Raw genomic sequence first — 20,565 nt, 5'->3', positions numbered from 1 at the left:
TAAGTTCCATGAAGCAAGATGTTTGTCTTTTTTGTTCATTGTGTATCCTCAGAACTAAGACATGCTTGGAAAACAAAGTCGTCAATATTTGTCAAATGAATTAATTATAATGCTGAGAACATGAGGAAAATATACAGACTGACAAGACAAACATAAAGTCATGCTCACTTTTATACAAATTAGTGATAACTATTATTAAAAGTAGTTTTTATTTTATTTTCAATATTCCCATATGAAAAGTGGAGTTCTGCACTCACACAACACTTAAAACATTAGAATTATGGACCACTACAAAAATGTGTGATTATTTTTAACTTCAGCAAATTCTGACAGTGATTTTTAAAAGTTGTGATATAAAATGCTATCATTCTTATGACATAATATTTGAGCACTCGAAACTAATCACAAAGTAGAGCACAAGAGAAATCTTAGGTAGGTTTATTAATGATCTGGGTCTTGAATTTCAACTCATTACCAGCAGAGGGTGCTACTGATCCACATTTTCATACACATGTTAAAAAAGAATTTTGCTGATTTTAAAATCAGCAGGTTTCTGGGGCACCTGGATGGCTCAGTGGGTTAAAGCCTCTGCCTTCGGCTCAGGTCATGATCCCAGGGTCCTGGAATCGAGCCCCGTGTCGGACTATCTCCCCAGCAGGGAGCCTGCTTCCACCTCTCTATCTGCCTGCCTCTCTGCCTGCTTGTGATCTCTGCCTGTCAAATAAATAAATAAAATCTTTAAAAATAAATAAATAAAATCAGCAGATTTCAACACTGTAAATGACAATATCTTACAAATCTACATGAAAAGGTAACGGATCAACTACCCAAAAATAATGACTTGAATTTTAAAAGTCTGTTGTTTTATACATTTTTTAGTATTTATTTAAAATGATAATATTTTACATAGATATGGTATAAGTAATTAAATCTCTCTTCTACCCCTTCCTTAAACTGCCAATTTTCCTTTCCAAGGTTATCATTGTCTCTAGTTTCTTCTGTATTTATGTGTCTATTTGTTTTGTTTTATGTTTAATCAAAATGATTTAATCAAAATAAAAAATGATGTAAGTATACCACATCTTCTTGATCCATTCATCTGTTGATGGACATCTAGGTTCTTTCCATAGTTTGGCTATTGTGGACATTGCTGCTATAAACATTCGGGTGCACGTGCCCCTTTGGATCACTACGTTTGTATCTTTAGGGTAAATACCCAGTAGTGCAATTGATGGAACTAGAGCGTATCATGCTTAGCGAAATAAGTCAAGCAGAGAAAGACAACTATCATATGATCTCCCTGATATGAGGAAGTGGTGATGCAACATGGGGGCTTAAGTGGGTAGGAGAAGAATCAATGAAACAAGATGGGATTGGGAGGGAGACAAACCATAAGTGACTCTTAATCTCACAAAACAAACTGAGGGTTGCTGGGGGGAGGGCGGTTGGGAGAGGGGGGTGGGATTATGGACACTGGGGAGGGTATGTGCTTTGGTGAGTGCTGTGAAGTGTGTAAACCTGGTGATTCACAGACCTGTACCCCTGGGGATAAAAATATATGTTTATAAAAAATAAAAAATTAAAAAAAATGATGTAAGTACTGTCCTTTATCTTAGAATCGATTTTTAGGGGCACCTGGGTGGCTCAGTGGGTTAAGCCTCGCCTTCGGCTCAGGTCATGATCTGAGGGTCCTGGGATTGAGCCCCGCATCGGGCTCTCTGCTCAGCAGGGAGCCTGCTTCCTCCTTTCTCTGCTTGCCTCTCTGCCTTCTTGTGATCTCTGTCTGTCAAATAAATAAAATCTTTAAAAAAGAAAAAAAAGGAAAAAAAAGAATCGATTTATAACGACTATATAATTTTGGGATTCCATATTAGCGCTTATAAAATATCTTTCTTTTAAACATCTGTATTTTATTCTAATGTGTGAATGAACTGTGATTTATATAACCAGTATCTTTTTGAAGGATGAAAAGACTGTTTTCACATTTTACCATTCCAAACAAAATATTATAATAAATACAGTCTTATATTTATATTTGTAAATATGTGCAAATATATCTGTAGGTTAAATTCCTAGAAAAATTTGGTAGCCTTTTGAAAGTAATGAAGGTGAAATCCTATTTCCCTAAATACCACAATAAATTCAAATGTATTCAATCATGAAATTACTACCAAAAAAATGAGAATTTTTTTTTGTGTGTGTGTGATTTTGGAGTCAGGAAGGCCTTCCTAAGGTTAACAGGTCATGATCTGAATTCACATGGAAAAGTTGAAATTTGACTGTATTTTAAAAAAAAAGTCTGCATGGCAAAAAATAGCAAAAACCAAATATAGAAATGACAGTTGTACAAATAAATTGCTAATGCATGTTAAAAAGAAATGAGTTTCTTAACATATAAAGAACTTTTGTAAATTTATAAAAATCAAGCCCCTATTGACAAATGGCCAAGGAATACAAACAAACAGGTAATAAAAATATAAATGGCTTTTAAGACATGAAACTGTCATAAGTAGAGAAATGCAAATTAAAATGGCATAATGCCATATTTCACCTATAAGATTGGCAAAGATCAACACATTGTGTGTGATGAGAGTGTAGGGAACAAAGCAGGCGCACAGATTGTTGGCGAGATGATAAATTGATATAATCTCTATGGAAACCGATTTGGCAATAGCTAACAAAATTTTCAAAAACAAGGTTGAAGAAGTTGGTTTTTTTTTTCTTTTAGTCAAATTTCCTTCTTTCAATTATCTATATGTACACAACCAATCAAAAGGCTACACAGAGTTTAAAAACAAAACCGAAATATTTTAAGAGAGGTACTATGGGAGCCCCTGAGTGGCTCAGTCAGTGAAGCTTCTGCCTTCAGCTCAGGTTATGATCCTAGGGTCCTGGGATGGAGCCCCACATCAGGGTCCCCGCACAGCAGAGTCTGATTGTCCTTCTCCTTCTCCCCCTGCCTGTATCCCTAGCTCATCCACTCTCTCTCAAATAAACAAATAACAGCTTAAAAAAAAGAAAAACAAGAGAAGTGTCTTTTGTGTAATGTGGATAACAACCATTTTGGGCTTTGGAAATTTATATGAAAACCAAAATTATCGGGGCGCCTGGGTGGCTCAGTGGTTTAAGCCTCTGCCTTCAGCTCAGGTCATGATCTCAGGGTCCTGGGATTAAGCCCCGCGTTGGGCTCTCTGCTCAGCGGGGAGCCTGCTTCCCCCCTCTCTCTCTGCCTGTCTCTCTGCCTGCTTGTGATCTCTCTCTGTCTATCAAATAAATAAATAAAAATCTTAAAAAAAAAAAAAGAAAACCAAAATTATCTCTTCGTGTATATCAGTCAAAGTCCCTTAGCAAACAGAAGGCACTTTTTAAAAAGGGAAGCTGAAAAGATTTTCATCCATGAAGGTGTGGGCAGGGTGAAGAGAAACAGTAGAAGAAGGGAGCACCCCCAGGTGTTGGCATGATGGCTTTAGGAAGCCATTACCATCCCCAGTAAGAGCCAGCGGAAGGTACAGAAGTACAGAGCCAAACGAGGATTGTTACTCCTGCTCTGCGTCTGGATAGATGTGGAAAGGCAGCAGATGATTTTCATTCAGCTAGTATGCATCTTGATAGTATCTTCAGAGCCTTGCTTTATTTCCACTTCCCTCCAAAAAGGAATCACCAATTTTTTTTTCAAAATGTTCACTTCAGAGCGGGACCCATAGATCACTTACTTTCCAATCCTTTTCTTTCCAGGATAGTATCTTTACGAAAGTTGGCTTCCTGAAGACGTTGATATTGTTTAATGAAGTTTAATTAAAAGAAATTTAAAGATGATGACACATAGAATATAAGAGCATTACAGAGTATATTATAAGACATAGTGCATTTTACATAGAGTGGGCTTTGAAAAATAAAGTGCATGTTATGTTTGGCTATACTGAAGGAGTCTTCTATTAAACAGTTTTCTTTCCTTTCTTCTAATAGTGCCCCCCCATCTTCCACCCCCTCCAATCTACTTTTGGTTGGACAAAGTGAGTCGCTTGGATTAAGCCGAGTTAATCTCAGAGACCGAGCTTCTGGCTAATGTCTACCAACATTACATAAAGACTGAGTTAGAAAGGGATATGCGGGGCACCTGGGTGACTCAGTCGGTTAAGGGACTGGGATCAAGTCCCACATCCAGCTCCCTGTTCAGTGGGGAGCCTGCTTCTCCCTCTCCATCTGCCCCTCCTCCCTGCTTGTGTTCTCTGTCTCTCTCATAAATTAAAAAAAAAAAAGAAGATGAAGAAGAAAAAAGGGATATGCATTATTTGAAAAATTTTTCTTCTTTTCTTTTCTTTTTTTCTCATGTACGTAAAATAAGATTGCATTTCCTTGCAGTGTCCCTCAGTGGTTCTCGGATACAAGACAGGCAGTTACTTTCAGGTCTGGCAACATCAGGGGCCCAGCCTGGTCAGCGTGCCTTAAGGGGATATGACTTGGCAAGTAAACACCATGCTGTCATCAACTCTCTCTAGAGTATTCAAAACCCGTAATCCAGTCTTGGTTTTGTTTTATTGCTTTTTGTTGTTGTTGAGTCTGCATTTTATCCCTTTCTACTCTCTCCTCTGTTCCTCTGTTCACAAAGCACGTGTTTGGGTGGGAGAAGCTGTTTTGGTGGAGACTGCATGTTTCTGGCTGCCTTGGGACAGGCACAGGCATCACCAGCTTGTGCTGTCCACGGCAGAGATCACAATATGAGCACATTCTCTTAGAATCCTATGAGGCAAACAGTAAATAAATAATGGAACAATATATTCATCTAATTCATTGCACATCCATTGGAATTTATAGTTTAGGCTCTTCCTTTCGCTACTTTGAGAAACATCAGGTGTGATACACTTCCGGGAGCAAGAAGTAAGAGTACAGTTTGCCAGACAGGTGATATGGTCTAGTGGATTCAGAAATTTAATATTATTTTTGGCTCTACCACTGGCTTCCTTTATGACTAGGAGGGAAATCTCTTTGGGTGTTGCTAGTTTCGGTATCTGTGGATTGATAAGACGGTCACAAGCATAGATGTTACGATAGTTCACTTTATGGGAAATTAAGCAGAGCAAGTCAGTGAAAGGAATGGTTTAATTGGTTATTTCTTTCTGGGTACTCTATTGTGCTTTAAGAGTACTTTTTTTTTTTTTTAAGATTTTATTTATTTTAGAGAGAGAGAGCACAAGTAGGAGGAGCAACAGGCAGAGGGAGAAGCAGGCTCCCTGCTGAGTAAGGAGCCTGATGTGGGGCTCCATCCCAGAACCCTGGGATCATGACCTGAGCTGAAGGCAGGTGCCCAACCTACTGAGTCACCCAGGCATCCCAAGAGTGCATTTAATATCTGAATACGTTAAAGGAGCTTCAGAAGGTGCATCATACATGTGCTATCTCATTTCATCCCTGCAGCAAACCTAGGAGGTCATTCATTATGCTGATTTTGCAAATAAACCGAAACACGGAGTTCAGTAATTTGTTGGAGGTCCCAAAACCAATTGGGCAGAGCTGGGGTTTGAACTCAGGGTATCTGAATCCAGAGCCCCAACTCTGAACTACTACACGTCTCCCTCTTCTCTAGGGACAGAAAAAATGACCCACAGGAAAAGGAGCAAATATAAAAATCTAGATATCACAAAAATAGATTTTCAGAGATCCCCAGGCGGGGTGAGGAAGAGAGAAAATAGAAGAGAAGTAGGAAATCACCCGTGCTCCAGGCTGTGAAGCATGTGATTAGGGACGGCAGGGTCTGGCTAGAGAAGCCCAGGGGGGCAGTAAGCAAAGCGGACAGCTTGAGAACAAAATGTTCCAGTTAGGATGTCCATATTGTATGTGGAGAACCCTGAAGCTGGTTTGCTTATTTGTTTGTTTTGTTTTTAAGGTGTCTGTCCTCCCCTTTGGAGGGGAAATGGCCTTCCAAAGAAATGTCCTGCGTGTCTGAATCTGCCTGCATCTTCCCTAAGCGGACTTGGCATTTCAGTCTTCTGCAATCTCCCACCTGCCTCCCGGTTCTGTTTACCCAGCGCTACCCGCGGAGTCCACCTACTTGGAAAACACTTCTCAGCTCCCGCTGGCCTCTCCCGGTGCTGCCCTCCGCGGGGTTGAACGAACCGCTCGGGCATTTCTTTGCTTAATTATTGCACTTTGTGTAGTCGTCATACTGCGTCCGCCCAGCTGGAGACGGTCCCTTAAAAGAGGTCACGAGGATGTCTTTAGTAAACCTGTCCAGGGCGCCTGGGTGGCTCAGTGGGTAAAGCCTCTGCCTTCGGCTCAGGTCATGATCCCAGGGTCCTAGGATCGAGCCCTGCATCCGACTCTGCTCAACAAGGAGCCTGCTTCCTCTCTCTCTGCCTGCCTCTCTGCCTCCTTGTGATCTCTGTCTGTCAAATAAATGAATAAAATCTTAAAAACAGCAACAACAAAACCATCCAGCACTTGGCCCAACAGAAACGTAAGGAATTTAAGTTAGAAAGTGACTTTTTTCCATCCTGATTACAGACAGTATGTACTGGGTGATGTTTATTTTATTACCAGGGCGGGGAGCACACCCAAATGGCCTCGCTCTGGCCCAAGCAGGGTCCCCCTTCCTTTCCGGCTCTCCTCCCCTTCCCGCTCCCAGGATCTCAGCGTGGACCAAGACGGCAGGTGCCGCTGATCGCAGGCTTCGCTCTCCTCCAGCTGAAGCTCGTCTCTGCGCTTGCCCCATAAAGCCGGCCGGGATCAGCTCCGGCCCCTCCCCGGCTCCTCCGGGCCTCGGCTCTGCGGTCTGTTTTCAGAAGACGGTTCTTAGAGTGCTGGTAAAGTGAAAATAAGGTGGTGAGTTTTCCCCCAACTAAACAGCTAAACTTTCGCCGATGCTGCCCTTTTTTAGTCGTTTAAGGTCAAGAAAGTCCTTTTCTAAGCAGGGAAAAGCCATCCCAGGGGCAGCCTCCGTCTTCTCCTCACCCCCTGCCCCAAACTCCCTATGCTTGTGGTGATAAAGCTAGGTCCCCCCAGAGATGCTGCTTTCACCACAAGCCAATCCTAGAATTGTTTTCAGAGGGGCCTTTTAGATACCTAAGTTCCTGAACTGTCATTTCCAGCCTTAGTCATTGGGCATGTATGTGTGTTAGTGGAAAGCGGTTATGGGTTTTGTAGACCCCCAAGAACATGGGACCACCTGAGGTTTTTTTTTTTATATATATATTTTTATTAACATATATTGTATTATTTGCTTCAGGAATACAGGTGTGTGAATCCTCAGTCTTACAGAATTCACAGCACTCACCATAGCACATACCCTCCCCAATGTCCATAACCCACCACCCATCCCTTCCCCCCACTACCCAGCAACCCTCAGTTTGTTTCCTAAGATTAAGAGTCTCTTGTGGTTTGTCTCCCTCCCCGAGGATCACCTGAATTCTTGCATTTAGAGATTTCAGGTCCTCTCCTAGTCTCTGAGAGGAAAACCAGGCTTCATATGATCAGTGAAACAGAAGAGCCCAGTGAGTTTTTAGAAGCGTATGTGTGACTATGCTATTTCAGGAATTGTTCCAGTATGAGATGTTTATAATAAGTTTGGTGTGACCCAGCCAAGGAGCTTAATATAACACGGTTAAGTGAATGGTGGGAGGGGAGAGTCCCGTTCTGTGCCAGCTTGCATTAATTAGTAATCAAACAGGTTTGCTGATGAGACTCGCTGAGCAATTACTAAATCTGGGACTTGTGGTTTGCAAATCATTTTGACTAACAGCTGCCATCACCTATCTTAGGACAAGAAAAAGTAAGCGTTATTTTATCACACTACATATTAGTCACAAAGAGACTAAAAACAGTGTAATTTTGACAAATATAAAATTTACCGGTTAAGTCGAAAATCATGTTCTGCCCTTGTACTAGGCTCACTAAAGATAACTTTCCTGGGAACATCTCAGTGACTGTTTCTTCTGTCTCCATGAAGAGTTTACTGCCATCTGTTAGTGAAGGCCTCTTTTGGCAAAAGGAATTTGTTTATCTACATACATACACAGATATTTGTAAAAAATTTTTTTCCCTTACTTAAGAGTTATGCCTTAAATCTCCAACTGGGACTTGGGTGAAATATTTGCCTAAATTTCATAATTAAGTATTGGATGATTATTAAGATATGTCTACCTCATCTAAAGTTTGGAAGTTTAATGTTCAAGAAATAATTGTTAGTAAAGGGAGAAAATACTTAAATGGTTAGTAAAGGTAAGATAATTACATTGTCAACATAATCTTTTGAATTAGAGTTTGATTCAGGAATCTTTCGAAAGAGCTTTTGAGTTAAACTCAAATCTTTTTTCAAGGATGTTACTTTTGTATCTCTGTTTTTTTGGAAAGAAATCCAACTATTTCTTAGGGATTGAAGAATATGGATATTGAAAAATATAAATTATGCCCTTATGTTTGTCTATTCCTAAAAAAATGAAATATTCTCTATACTGTACATAAATAGTGAATTTATTCTGACTCCTTTAGGAAGTCAGGACAAATGTAGAAGATTTCGTTAAATCTCAGAGTATAAATGCCTAGAACTCTGCAGTTACATCACTGGTGAAAATTAAATATATAATGAGTAAACTTACTTTAGGTAAGAAATCACATTTAAAAAAAATTTTTTTTAAAGATTTTATCATTTTAAGAGAGAGAGCACAAGCACAGGGAAGGGGCAGAGGGAGAGGAAGAAGCAGACTCCCTGCTGATTGGGGAGCCTGACGCAGACCTCAGGCCTCCATCCTGGAACCTGGAGATCATGACCTGAGCCAAAGGCCCACACTTAACCAACTGAGCCACTCAGCAACACTGCCCCCCCCCCCCCATCACATTGTTTTATAGATGTTTCCAGGCCTCAGAAGCTTTTAGTCATTGCTTTGGATCAGGGAGGTGGTTGAAAAGTGTTGACTGAAGAGGTTTACTGTATATATTAAAGCAATTCAGGCAATAACAATAACGAGACTCAGATTCTAGAAATAAGAACAATGAGGCACAGTTCAATCAATGAGAAATAAAACACATGAAATAATTGGTTTAGAAAATCTCTAACATTATTTTACATTCAGTGAATGTGAATCTAAACGGAAATTCCCAGATTTGCAGTCCCAGTGTTCTGTTTATAACCACGGACTTAGCAAACAATATAGCATTATGCATACTGCGAGATGCAAAAGAGAGGCCCTTAATTTTTCCATCCTCACTCCCAAAATAGGATAACCCCCTCTTATATGCTCCCAGAGCCCCTGGCACTTTTCTTTCCCAGTGTGTAATGACAGAGTTCTCTCTGGGCTTTAGGGTTGCTAGATTTATCTAATAAAAATACAAGAGTCTCAGTGAAATTTGAATTTCAGATAAATGATTTTCCAGTATAAGTTTTTCCTGCACAACTTTTGTGACATATATTAAAAAAAAAAATCAGCCCTTTATCTGAAATTCAGATTGTTTTAAAAAGATTTTATTTGACAGCACAAGCAAGGGGAGTAGCAGGCAGGGAGAGGGAGGCTCCCCACTGAGTAAGGAGCCTGATGTGGGCCTTGATCCCAGGACCCTGGGATCATGAGTTGAAGGCAGAGGCTTAACCCACCGAGCCACTCAGGCACTCCTGAAATTCAGATTTTCTTGGACATCCTGGATTTAATGTGTATTCCCAGTAGCTTACTGGTTTGTATCTGAACTTCCTGCAGACTACAGGACTTAGGAGAGTAGATACTCTCTGGAGCAGAGGTATTAGCACTTTCTAGGTACTTAATAAATATTGGTTGAGTGCCTAAAGGTCTGAGTGATATGGAGTACAACTGAGGTTCAGAGAATTTTAAAAAAAAGCATTTCTTGGGGCATCTGGCTGACTCAGAAAAGCATGTGACTCTGGATCTCTGGGTTGTGAGTTAGAGCCCCACGTTGGGTGTAGAGGTTATTAAAAATAACAAATTTAAAAAATGAACACTGCCCTTTGGGATTTCTATAAGTGTGCCATCTTTACACTGTAAATAGTCAATCAACTGAGGGAAATAAAGAGGAAAATACATCTAAAAGAGACTCCAGTGGTGCCTGGGTGGCTCAGTCAGTTAAGCATCTGCCTTCGGCTCAGGTCATGATCTCCGGGTCCTGGGATGGAGCCACACATCTGCCTCCCTGCTTGGCAGGGAGTCTGCTTCTGCCTTTGCCTTTTACTCGTGTGCCCTCTCTCCCAAATAAATCTTAAAAAAAAAAAGAGAGAGAGAGAGAGAGATTCCAAGCAGCTGACCCTGCAAATGTAATTAACTTCCAGTTTTTAATTTGCAGTTAGTGCTTTTTCAAAGATTGCAAGTTCAACTTGTGCTTTTAAATGTTATGGCAGATTGCAGCTAATCTCTTCTATTGAGATCTAAAACTGAAAAAGAGGTTTGGATGGGACTGACGGGAGAGGTTTCCAGGCCATATATGGAGGAGGTGGCCCAAATTTCGAAATCCTTATCACATATTTTTGAACTCTGATGTTCTGCTTTATATTAGAAAAAGCAAAACAAATCAATTTTGAGAATGTTCATTAGCTCATGAAGAGCCAAGGTCTTAAGTGTACTCTAGTTCATAAACCATGGAGTGGAGGTCACTTAGGTGAGTCATGGAAGTTTTGCAAACAGATGATAAAAGGAGAAAAATGCCTTAGACAAACAAGTAGAAATGCATGTCTTACATACTACAAATAGAAATGCATGTCTTCTATGCTAGAAACATTAATCTGGCTCAGTCACAGATGCCCACAAGGCAAAGCCTTTCCCTGGGGCTTGCTCAGCCTCCTACCTTAGTATCCAAGAAGGAGGGTAGACAGGATCTGAGAGTTTGAAGTTCCAGTTTTAGGGTTTCTATTAGCCTCATGCCCAACCTGTGCTTCCATTCTCTGACTCTTGAAAGGAAAACCAGTTCTTTCATATTGAGAACATTTGTAGATACCTGATCAGTCTTATAAGACTTTTTGCTCTCTTCTGTCATTCCCTCTACATCACTTCCTACCTCCCAGTGGAGAGATGAAAAACAGCTCCCATGTGGCCAGGGGAAATTCTCCAGAAAATGTGGTAGCTGTGAGGAGTTGAGGGTCTACACTCACGAAAGCTGGGGGAAACGTCTACAAGCCTGGTATTTGTGTATATCATATACGACTGCGGATTACCAGTAATGCTTGTAACAATGTATTGTGTACCTAGAAAAAAAAAATCACATCATGGTTTTTTAATACAAGAATTAAAATTGTTTTTGAGGAAACAACATGCATACACAGTTTAAACAATCAAAGGATAGAAGTCAAGGTTTAAATGGCAAACATGCTGTGCAGTTATAAAGCCTAGGAGAGAACAGAAAGAGTAGATTCCAACGAGTATATACCAATTCCAGAATTGCCATAGAGGAATGTGTTTTAGGCTTGGCGTTGAAAAATAACCCTTGAGTATATGGAAAGGAGGGTATTGTCAAGTGGCAACACAAAGGTTATGATCATGACTGATTAGTAAAGGATTCTGCTGGTAGGAGCTTCATTGACTGGAGCTGTCCTCTTGAAGTAAATTGTGTCCTCTTGAAGCCAGATTGTGAGGATTTTTGAGTGTCCTCTTTTAAATACCAGTCTTTCCAAATACCCCTTCCAATTATAGTTCTTCTAAAATTTCTCTTCCTTTTGTTCATTTTCTATGAGGGGATTTTTAAAGAAAGATCTATGAATGGAAATCTTAAGGTCCTAAAAATCATCACTTTGAAACTAGGTATTTGTAACTATTCAAAGTACTGTAACTCTTTGCCTAGGCAAAATTTTGGACTTCTTTCCACAGGGCATATGTAGTACTCATTACATGAGAACCAGAACACTACTCAAACAGGAACTGTAAGCAACTTCACCATCACCATCATATGTGACATATTATTATAAATGAAAAGCAATATGGTTAGGAGTCCAGCCTCTGGAGTGGGACTGCCTGGGATCAAATCCAGCTCCAGCACTTATCTGGGGTGACTTTGGGTGTGTCTTATTTTCTCTTTACCTGGAAATGGAGATAATAGTAATGTCTACTTCATAGGGTTGTTTTGAGAATGAAATGAGTTGATACATATAAAGAATATAGTACCATGCCTGGCACATGGCACATACTTTGCGTGTGTTGGCTGTGGTTATTTTCAGGAAATTCGAGTGCCAATTAAACACATGGGAAGTTGTTTAAACCAATTGTTTAAAAACCTCTTCATTCCTCCACAGCTGATTTAGGACTAAATAGCATTGCTAGATTATTGTCAGGACAGTGCTAACTTAAAGAAAAACAACAACATGTCTACTTCTGCCTGCACTTTAGCCACTTCACCGGCATGATTGGAGGAAGATCAACAATGGCCGCTGTGAGGAAGGTCACGGACAAGCGGCATAACCCAGTGGAAAGCATCTGTAGAAAAATCAGAGCCATCCAAAAGAGAGAAGACCTTTCAGATCCAGTTCGACAGATTCTCAAATACCAGTCGAGCAGTCTTGATAGTCCGCAGATTAACACCAAGAAAGATATTGAAGAGGTTCTAGAGAACATGGCGACCACTCCTATTCCGTCGCCCAACACTTTCTTCTCAAGTACCGCGAGAGACGATGCCATCATTACATCTCTTCAAGTAAGGTCTCCAAGAACCCCATCCTTTTCTCATCTCCGCCCTCCTGAGAATGCCACATATCCTGTTCCTCTCACCAGTTCTGAACACCTCTCAAGGCCAAGATCTGAGAGCTGTCAGAATTCTACATCCTGGGCATCACAGACCAGGAAGGGGGAGCACTTCTCTACCAAGGATTTGAATAAGCATTGTGAAAATCATTTTAATGCCTTAACAAATCTTGACTTTGATTCAACCTCTGATAAAAACTCTGAATGTCTTACTCCTCAGGAATCAGTGGTGAAAAAATTATCTCTAAATGAAGCTGGTAAATATTAATCTTTTAATGTTTGTTCTTCCAATAAAGCAATAAGCATATCACTTCCTGAATACCCAAGTTAAAAAAAAACAAAACAAAACAAAACCCAATCCACATGATTAAAATTTGGATTAAAGCATCCATCTTTCCCTTTTTAAGTATGCTTCTTTCTCTCTTTCAAAAATTTTATTTTTAGGGACGCCTGGGTGGCTCAGTAGGTTAAGCGGCTGCCTTTGGCTCAGGTCATGATCCCCGTGTCCTGGGATCGAGTCCCACATCGGGCTCCCTGCACAGCAGGGAGCCTGCTTCTCCCTCTGCTTCTCTGCCTGCTATCTCTGACAAATAAATAAAAATAAAATACTTAAAAAAAAAACTCTGAGAAGTACATTAAGAATTTTTTTTATTTTTTTAAATTATTTTAAAAATTTTTAATAGATGTATAGTTGACCTGTTAATTTCAGGTATACAATATAATGATTCAACAGTTATATACTTTATTAAGTGCTCACCATGGTAAATGTAGTTAATGTCTGTCACCATGCAAAGTTATTACAATATTATTGACTATATTCCCTATGTTGTATTTTTCATCCTCAAGACTTACTTATTTTATAACTGAAAGTTTGTACCTCTTAATCCACTTCACCTATCCCGTCACCTACCTCCCCTCTGGCAATCATCAATTTGTTCTCTGTACTTTTTTAGTCTAATTTCTTTTTGTTTTATTTTGTTTCTTAGATTCCACACATAAAGTATATGTTGTTTTTGTCTGATTTATTTCACTTAGCATAATGCCCTCTAGGTCTATCCATGTTATCCCGAATGGCAAAATTTTATTCTTTTTTATGGCTGAGTAATATTCCACTGGGTAAATATGTCAGTTCTCTATTATTCATTTATCAGTAGACATTTAGATCAGTTTACTATCCCACCAATAGTTTATAAGGGCTCCGTTTTTCCATATCCTTACCAACAGTTGTTATTCTTGACTTTTCAATACTGACTGGTGTGAGGTGATATTTCATGGTGGTTCTGATTTATGTATCCCTGATGGTTAGTGATGTCAGGCATCTTTTCATCTGTCTGTTGACCATCAGTATGTCTTTGGGGAAAATGTCTATTCAGTTCATCTCCCAATTTTTCAATTGGGTTATTGGGTTTTTTAGAGTTGAGTTGTTTGTTATTTATATATTTCGGATATTATCTTCCTACTGGATATATCATTTACAAATATCTTATCCTATTCAGTTCATTGCCTTTTCATTTTATTGATAGTTTTCTAAGCTGTGCAAAAGTTTCTTAGTTTGATACGGTCCCAATACTTTTTTCCCTTTGTTTCCATATCCTGAGGAGAATGATTCCAGAAAAATATTGCTAAGGTCAATTTTCAAGAGTTTACTGCCTATGTTTTCTTTCAGGAATTTTATGGTTTTAGCCTTTACGTTTTGATATTTAATCCATTTTAAGTTTATTTTTGTGTATGATATAAGGAGTTCGCCTAGTTCCATTCTTTTCCATGTAGTTGTCCAGTTTCCCCAGTATTATTTACTGAATAGACTATATCTTTATTATACATTCATGTCTCCTTTTTCATAGACTAATTGACAATGTAAGTATGGGTTTATTTCTGGGCTTTCTATTCTTCTAGTGATTTATGTGTCTGTTTTTGTGCCAGTACCATACTGTTTTGATTACTACAGCTTTGTAATAGAACTTGAAATCTGAGATTGTGATGTCTTCAGTTTTGTTCTTCTTTTTCAAGATAACATTGGTTATTTGAGATCTTTTGTGGTTCCACATAAATTTTAGTATTTGTTCTAGTTCTTTGAAAAAAATACTTCTCAAAAATTTTAGGTAGGTAACCTATAGTGCAGTATTGTTTCTGGAGTAGAATTCAGTGATCCTCACTTACAACACCCAGTGCTCATCGTCACAGGTGCCCTCCTTAATACTCATCACCTAGCTAGCTCACCACCTACAAACCTTCCCCCATCGACCCTCAGTTTGTTCCCTATAGCTAAGAATCTCTTATGGCTTATTTCCCTCTCTCCTTATTTTTTCCCCTTCCCATATGATCATCTGTTTTCTTTCTTAAATTCCGCCTACGAGTGAGAGCATATGGTATTTGTCTTTCTCTGTCTGGCTTACTTCACTTAGCGTAATATATTCTAGCTCCATCTATGTTGTTGCAAATGGCAAGAGCTCATTCTTTTTGATGGCTGAATAATATTGCATTGTATATAAATATACCACATGTTCTTTATCCATTCAATAGTTGATGGACATTTGGGCTCTTTCTGTAGTTTGACTGTTATTGATATGCTGCCATAAACATCAGGATGCATGTATCCTGATTTGAAGAACCTCTATTCTATTTTCCAGAGTGGCTGCAGCAGTTGACATTCCCACTAACTGCGCAAGAGGTTCCCCTATCTCTGCATCCTCACCACACCTGTTGTTTCTTGTGTTGTCAATTTTAGCTATCCTTACAAGTAGTAGTACCTTGATAGAGATCACTCTAAGTTTATAGATTGCATTGAGTAGTATGGATATTTGAACAATATTAACTCTTAAAATCCATAAGGATGGTATATCTTACCCTTTTTTGGTATTGTTTTTATTTCTTTCCTCAATATCTTATAGTTTTCAAACTACAGGTATGCTGCCTCTTTAATTTTATTCCTAGGGAAATTATTCTTTTTGATACATTTGTAAATTGGATTGTTTTCTTAATTTCTGTTATTTTGTTATTGGTGTGTAGAAATGCAATAGATTTCTGTATATTGATTTTGTATCCTGAGACATTACTGAATTCATTTATACTTCTAAGAGTTTTTGCTGTAGTCTGTAGGGTTTTCTATATACAGTGTGACATCCTCTAGAAATAGTGACAGTTTTACTTTTTCCTTACCAATCTGGCTGACTTTTATTTCTTATCTGATGACTGTGGCTAGGACTTCCAGTTCTATATTGCATACAAGTGATGAGAGTGGACACCCTTGTCTTGTACCTGATCCTAGAGGAAAAGCTTTCAGTTTTTCACCATTGCCTGTGATGTTAGCTTTGGGTTTTTCAAGAAGGCCTTCATTATATCGAGATATGCTCCCTCTAAACCTACTTTTTTGAGACTTTTTTTTTTTAATCATGAATAATGTTGTACTTTGTCAAATGCTTTTCCTGCATCTATTAAGATAATCATATGGTTTTAATCCTTAATTTTGTTAATGTGGTGTATCACATGGACTGATTGATGTGTATAGAATCATCCTTGCATCAATGAGCTAAATCCCACTTGATTATGTGAATGATCCTTTAATTTACTATTGAGATCAATTTGGTAATATCTTGTTGAGGATATTTGTATTTATGTTCATCAGAAGTATTAGTCTATGGTTTCCTTTTTTGTAGTGTCTGTCTGATTTTGGTGTTAGGGTAATGCAATCCTCATAGCATGAACTGGAAGCTTTTCTTTCTCTTATATTCTTTGGAATAGTTTGAGAAGAATAGGTATTAACTCTTTATTTATTTATTTATTTATTTAAGATTTTATTTATTTGTCAGAGAGAGAGAGGGAGAGAGAGTGAGCACAGGCAGACAGAATGGCAGGCAGAGACAGAGGGAGAAGCAGGCTCCCTGCCGAGCAAGAAGCTCGATGTGGGACTTGATCCCAGGATGCTAGGATTATGACCTGAGCCAAAGGCAGCTGCTTAACCAACTGAGCCACCCAGGCGTCCCGGTATTAACTCTTTAAATGTTTGATAGAATTAACCATGAAGCCATCTGCTCCTGGACTTCTGTTTGTTGGGAGTTTTTTATTACTGCTTCAATTTCATTACTAGTAAGTGGTCTGTTCAGATTTTCTGTTTCTTCCTGATTCAGTTTTGGGAGATTGTGTGTTTCTAGGAATTTATCTGTTTGTTTGTTTTTTTAATTTTTATTTTCTTTATCTAATTTGTTGGTATACAACATCTTGTAGTCTTTTATAATCCTTTGTATTTCTGTGATATCAGTTGTAACTTCTGTTTCATTTCTGATCTGGGTCTTGGTTTTTTTTTTTTTTATAAGTCTGGCTAAAAGCTTATCAGTTTTGCTTATTTTTTCAAAAAACCCAGCTCTTAGTTTCATTGATCTTTTCTATTTTTTTTTTCAAGTTTCTATTTCATTTATTTTTCTGTTCCTCTACTTCTATTTCCTTTCTTCGGCCATCTTTGGACTTACCATTTTTTGCCTCTAATTCTGTTAGGTGTGAAGTTAGATTGTTTTGTTTTTAAATATTTTATTTATTTATTTGACAGAGATCACGAGTAATCAGAGAGGCAGGCACAGAGAGAGGAGAAAGCAGGCTCCCTGCAGAGCAGAGAGCCGGATGCGGGGCTGGATCCCAGGACCCTGGGATCATGTTCTGAGCTGAAGGCAGAGACTTAACCCACTGAGCCACCCAGGTGCCCCTAAAGTTAGATTGTTTATTCGATATTTTTCTTGTTTCTTGAAGTAAGCCCATCTTGCTATAAACTTCTTTCTTAAAACTGTTTTTGCTGAGTCTCAAAGCTTTTGAACAAAGATTTTGTGTTTTCCAATTCCATTTTTCTCCAAGTATTCCTCGATTTCTCCTTTGACTTCCTCAGTGACCCTTAAGCTGTATACTAGTATACTGTTTAGCCTCCAAGTATTTTGTGTTTTTTCCGGTTTTTTTTTTCTTATAATTGATTTATAGTTTCATAGTACTGTGGTTGAGAAAGATGTTTGGTATGATGTACAGTCTTAAATTTACTGGTACTTATTTTGTGGCCTAATGACATCTATTTTGGAAAATATTCCATGTGCACTTGAATGTGTATTTTGATTTTGAATGGAATATTCTGTATCTGTTAAGTCCATCTGATAATAGGTGTTATTTAAAGCCACTGTTTCCTTATTAATTTTCTGTCTGGATGATCTTTCTATCGATGTGTGCTAAAGTCTCCTACTGTTACTGTATTACTGTCCCATTTCTTTCTTCATGTTTGTTAATAGTTGCTTTTTGTATTTAGGTGCCCTGTGTTGGGTGCATAGATATTTACAATTGTTATATCCTCTTGTTAAATTGATCCCTTTATCATTATGTAAATGGCCTTGATTATTTTTTGTTTCAATCTTTTTTTTTTTTTTTTAAAGATTTTATTTACTTGACAGAGATCAGAAGTAGGCAGAGAGGCAGGTAGAGAGAGAGGAGTAAGCAGGCCCCCTGCTGAGCAGAAAGCCCGATGCGGGGCTTGATCCCAGGACCCTGGGATTATGACTTGAGTCGAAGGCATTCAATCTGTTTTAAAGTGTATTTTGTCTAAGTATTGCTACTCCAGGGTTTTTTTTTTTTTTTTTTCCTATTTGCATGAAATATCTATTTCTACCCTTTCACTTTCAGTCTTTATCATTTTAGTTTAGGGTGTCTTATAGACAGCATATAGATGAGTCTTGTTTTTTATCTATTCACTCACCCTATGTCTTTTGATTGGAGCATTTAATCTGTTTACTTTTAAAGTAATTATTGATAGGTATGTACTTATTGCCATTGTGTTTATCATTTTCTGATGGTTTTTGTAGTTATTCTCTGTTCCTTTCCGCTTAGTCATCTTTCACAGGGAAGAGAATTTCTTTAGTGTGCTTGGATTTCTTCCTCTTTATTTTTGTGTATCTATTATAGGTTTTTGGTTTGTGGTTACCATGAGGTTCATATATAACCTTTATGTATATAGTTGTCTGTTAAGTTGATGGTCACTGAAGTTAAAACACATTCTAAAAGAACCACAGTTTTACTCCCCTCCCTCCCACATTTTATATATATGATGTCATATTTTACATCTCATTATATTGGGTATTTCTTCACTAATTTTTTTAGGTATAACTGATTTTACCACTTTTCTTTTTTAACCTTTCTACTAGCTTTATAAATGATGTAATATCTTCACTCTATATTTGCTTTTACCAGTGAAATTTTTCCTTCTATAATTTATATCTAGTTATGACTTTTTCTTTTTCCATTTGAAGTCCCTTTAACATTTCTTTTAAGGATAGGCTTAGTAGTGAGGAACTCCTTTAACTTTTGTTTGTCTGGAAACTCTCAATCCTGAATGATAACCTCACCATGTAGAGTATTCTTGGCTGTATTTTTAACCCCTTTCAGCACTTTGATTATATGGTGCCACTCTCTTTTGGCCTGCAATGTTTCTGCTGAAAAATCAGCTGATAGCCCCATAAGTTTTCCCTTGTACTTGTTAGATCTTCTCTTGCAGCTTTTCAGATTTTCCTTTATCTCTAATTTTTGCTATTTTAATTATTATGTGTCTTGTCAGTCTTCTTGGGCTTCTTGTTTGGGGCTCTCTGTGCTTCCTGAACGTGGATGTCTGTGTCCGTCCTTAGGAGAAGGAAATGTCCAACTATTATTTCCTCTAATATGTTTTCTGCCCCCTTCTCTTTTCTCCTTCTGGGATCCCTATAATGTGTATGTTGTTATGCTTGCTGTTTTCTAAGAACTTCCTTAACCTGTCCTCACTTTTTGAAGTTCTTTTTTCTGTTCAGCTTAGTTGCTTTTCACTACCTTGTCTTCCAGATCACTGATCTATTCTTTTGCACCATCAAATCTGCTGTTGATTCCTTCTAGTGTATTTTTATATCTGTTATTATATTCTTAAGCTCTAACTAGTTCTTTTTTATATTTTCTATCTCTTTGTTGAAGTTCTCACTGAATTCATCACTGAATTAGATGGTGAGCATCTAATGACTGTTACTTTGAACTCTTTATCAGGTAGATTGGTTATTTCCAATTCATTTAGCTCTTTTTCTGGGGGTTTGTCTGCTTTCATATGGTTCGTATTCCTCTGTCCCTTCATTTTGCCTCACTCTATTCATTACTATGTATTAGGTCAGCTATCTTCTAGTCTTGAAAGTAGGGGTCTTATGCAGAACATGTCCTGTGAGGCCCAGTAGCAATCCCACCGCTAGTCCGCAAAGTGTTCCAGAGGCGCCCCTTGTGTGGGCTATGTGTGCATTCCTCTTGTGACTGGGTCATGACTGCTACTGGTCCTCTGGTGGGAAGGGCCAGCCCTTAGCCCAGCTGTCTGCGAAGTATGGCTTCAGGGCTTGCTCCCAGCCCAGCTGAATGGATGGCCTGTCTACAGCTGCTGCACATGTGCTCGTGGGCACAGTTATCCTCAGGCTGGCTGTCTGTGGTGTCCAACTTTGACTGCTGCAGGTGCATTGATGAGCATTTTTTGCCTGTGGTACAACTGACTGAGAGGCCTAGCTACAATCACTGTAGGAATGCTGGTGAGTGTGTTTAGCTCCTGGTGCAGCTGAATGGGGTCTTCATTGCAGCTATTGAGGTTGCACTAGTGGATTGGGCTGGCTTCTGGCAAGGTTGAGTGGTAGGCCTAGCTATAATTACTGTCACTATGCTGGTAGATGCAGCTAGCTCCCCCACTCTCGGGGCCAGAAGTACCTCTGAAGGGGCTCTAGTCCTGCTTGGTATGATAGGGCAGTAGCTGCTCTGAAGAGACACAGGTTCCAAGGGAGGCTGCCCTGCCCACCTCCAATATGGTGGGTCCAGAGCTGATTTGGGGAGGCACCTGCTGGGGCAGTTCTGCAGGAGAATACCTGCATAGGGCAAGTGGAGCTAGCAA

The 20,565-nt window shown here is 38.9% G+C and overlaps 1 protein-coding gene across 1 annotated transcript in view; it reads left to right on the top strand.

Annotated features, from left to right (window-relative positions):
• The window catches only part of LOC116593407 (lymphoid-restricted membrane protein), a 130,744-nt gene that overhangs the window by 70,208 nt on the left and 39,971 nt on the right, over positions 1-20,565 (top strand). Inside the window, exon 6 of the mRNA XM_032347663.1 lies at positions 12,312-12,919. Within this exon, the coding sequence (XP_032203554.1) occupies positions 12,325-12,919 (595 nt within the window). The 5' untranslated portion in view covers positions 12,312-12,324. The remainder of the gene's footprint in view (positions 1-12,311; positions 12,920-20,565) is intronic.

The sequence above is a fragment of the Mustela erminea genome, chromosome 6 (assembly GCF_009829155.1).
Source record: "Mustela erminea isolate mMusErm1 chromosome 6, mMusErm1.Pri, whole genome shotgun sequence".
NCBI classification, from domain to species: domain Eukaryota; kingdom Metazoa; phylum Chordata; class Mammalia; order Carnivora; family Mustelidae; genus Mustela; species Mustela erminea.
Note: the sequence above shows the minus strand (reverse complement) of the source record. Positions and strands in the feature narration are given on the sequence as shown.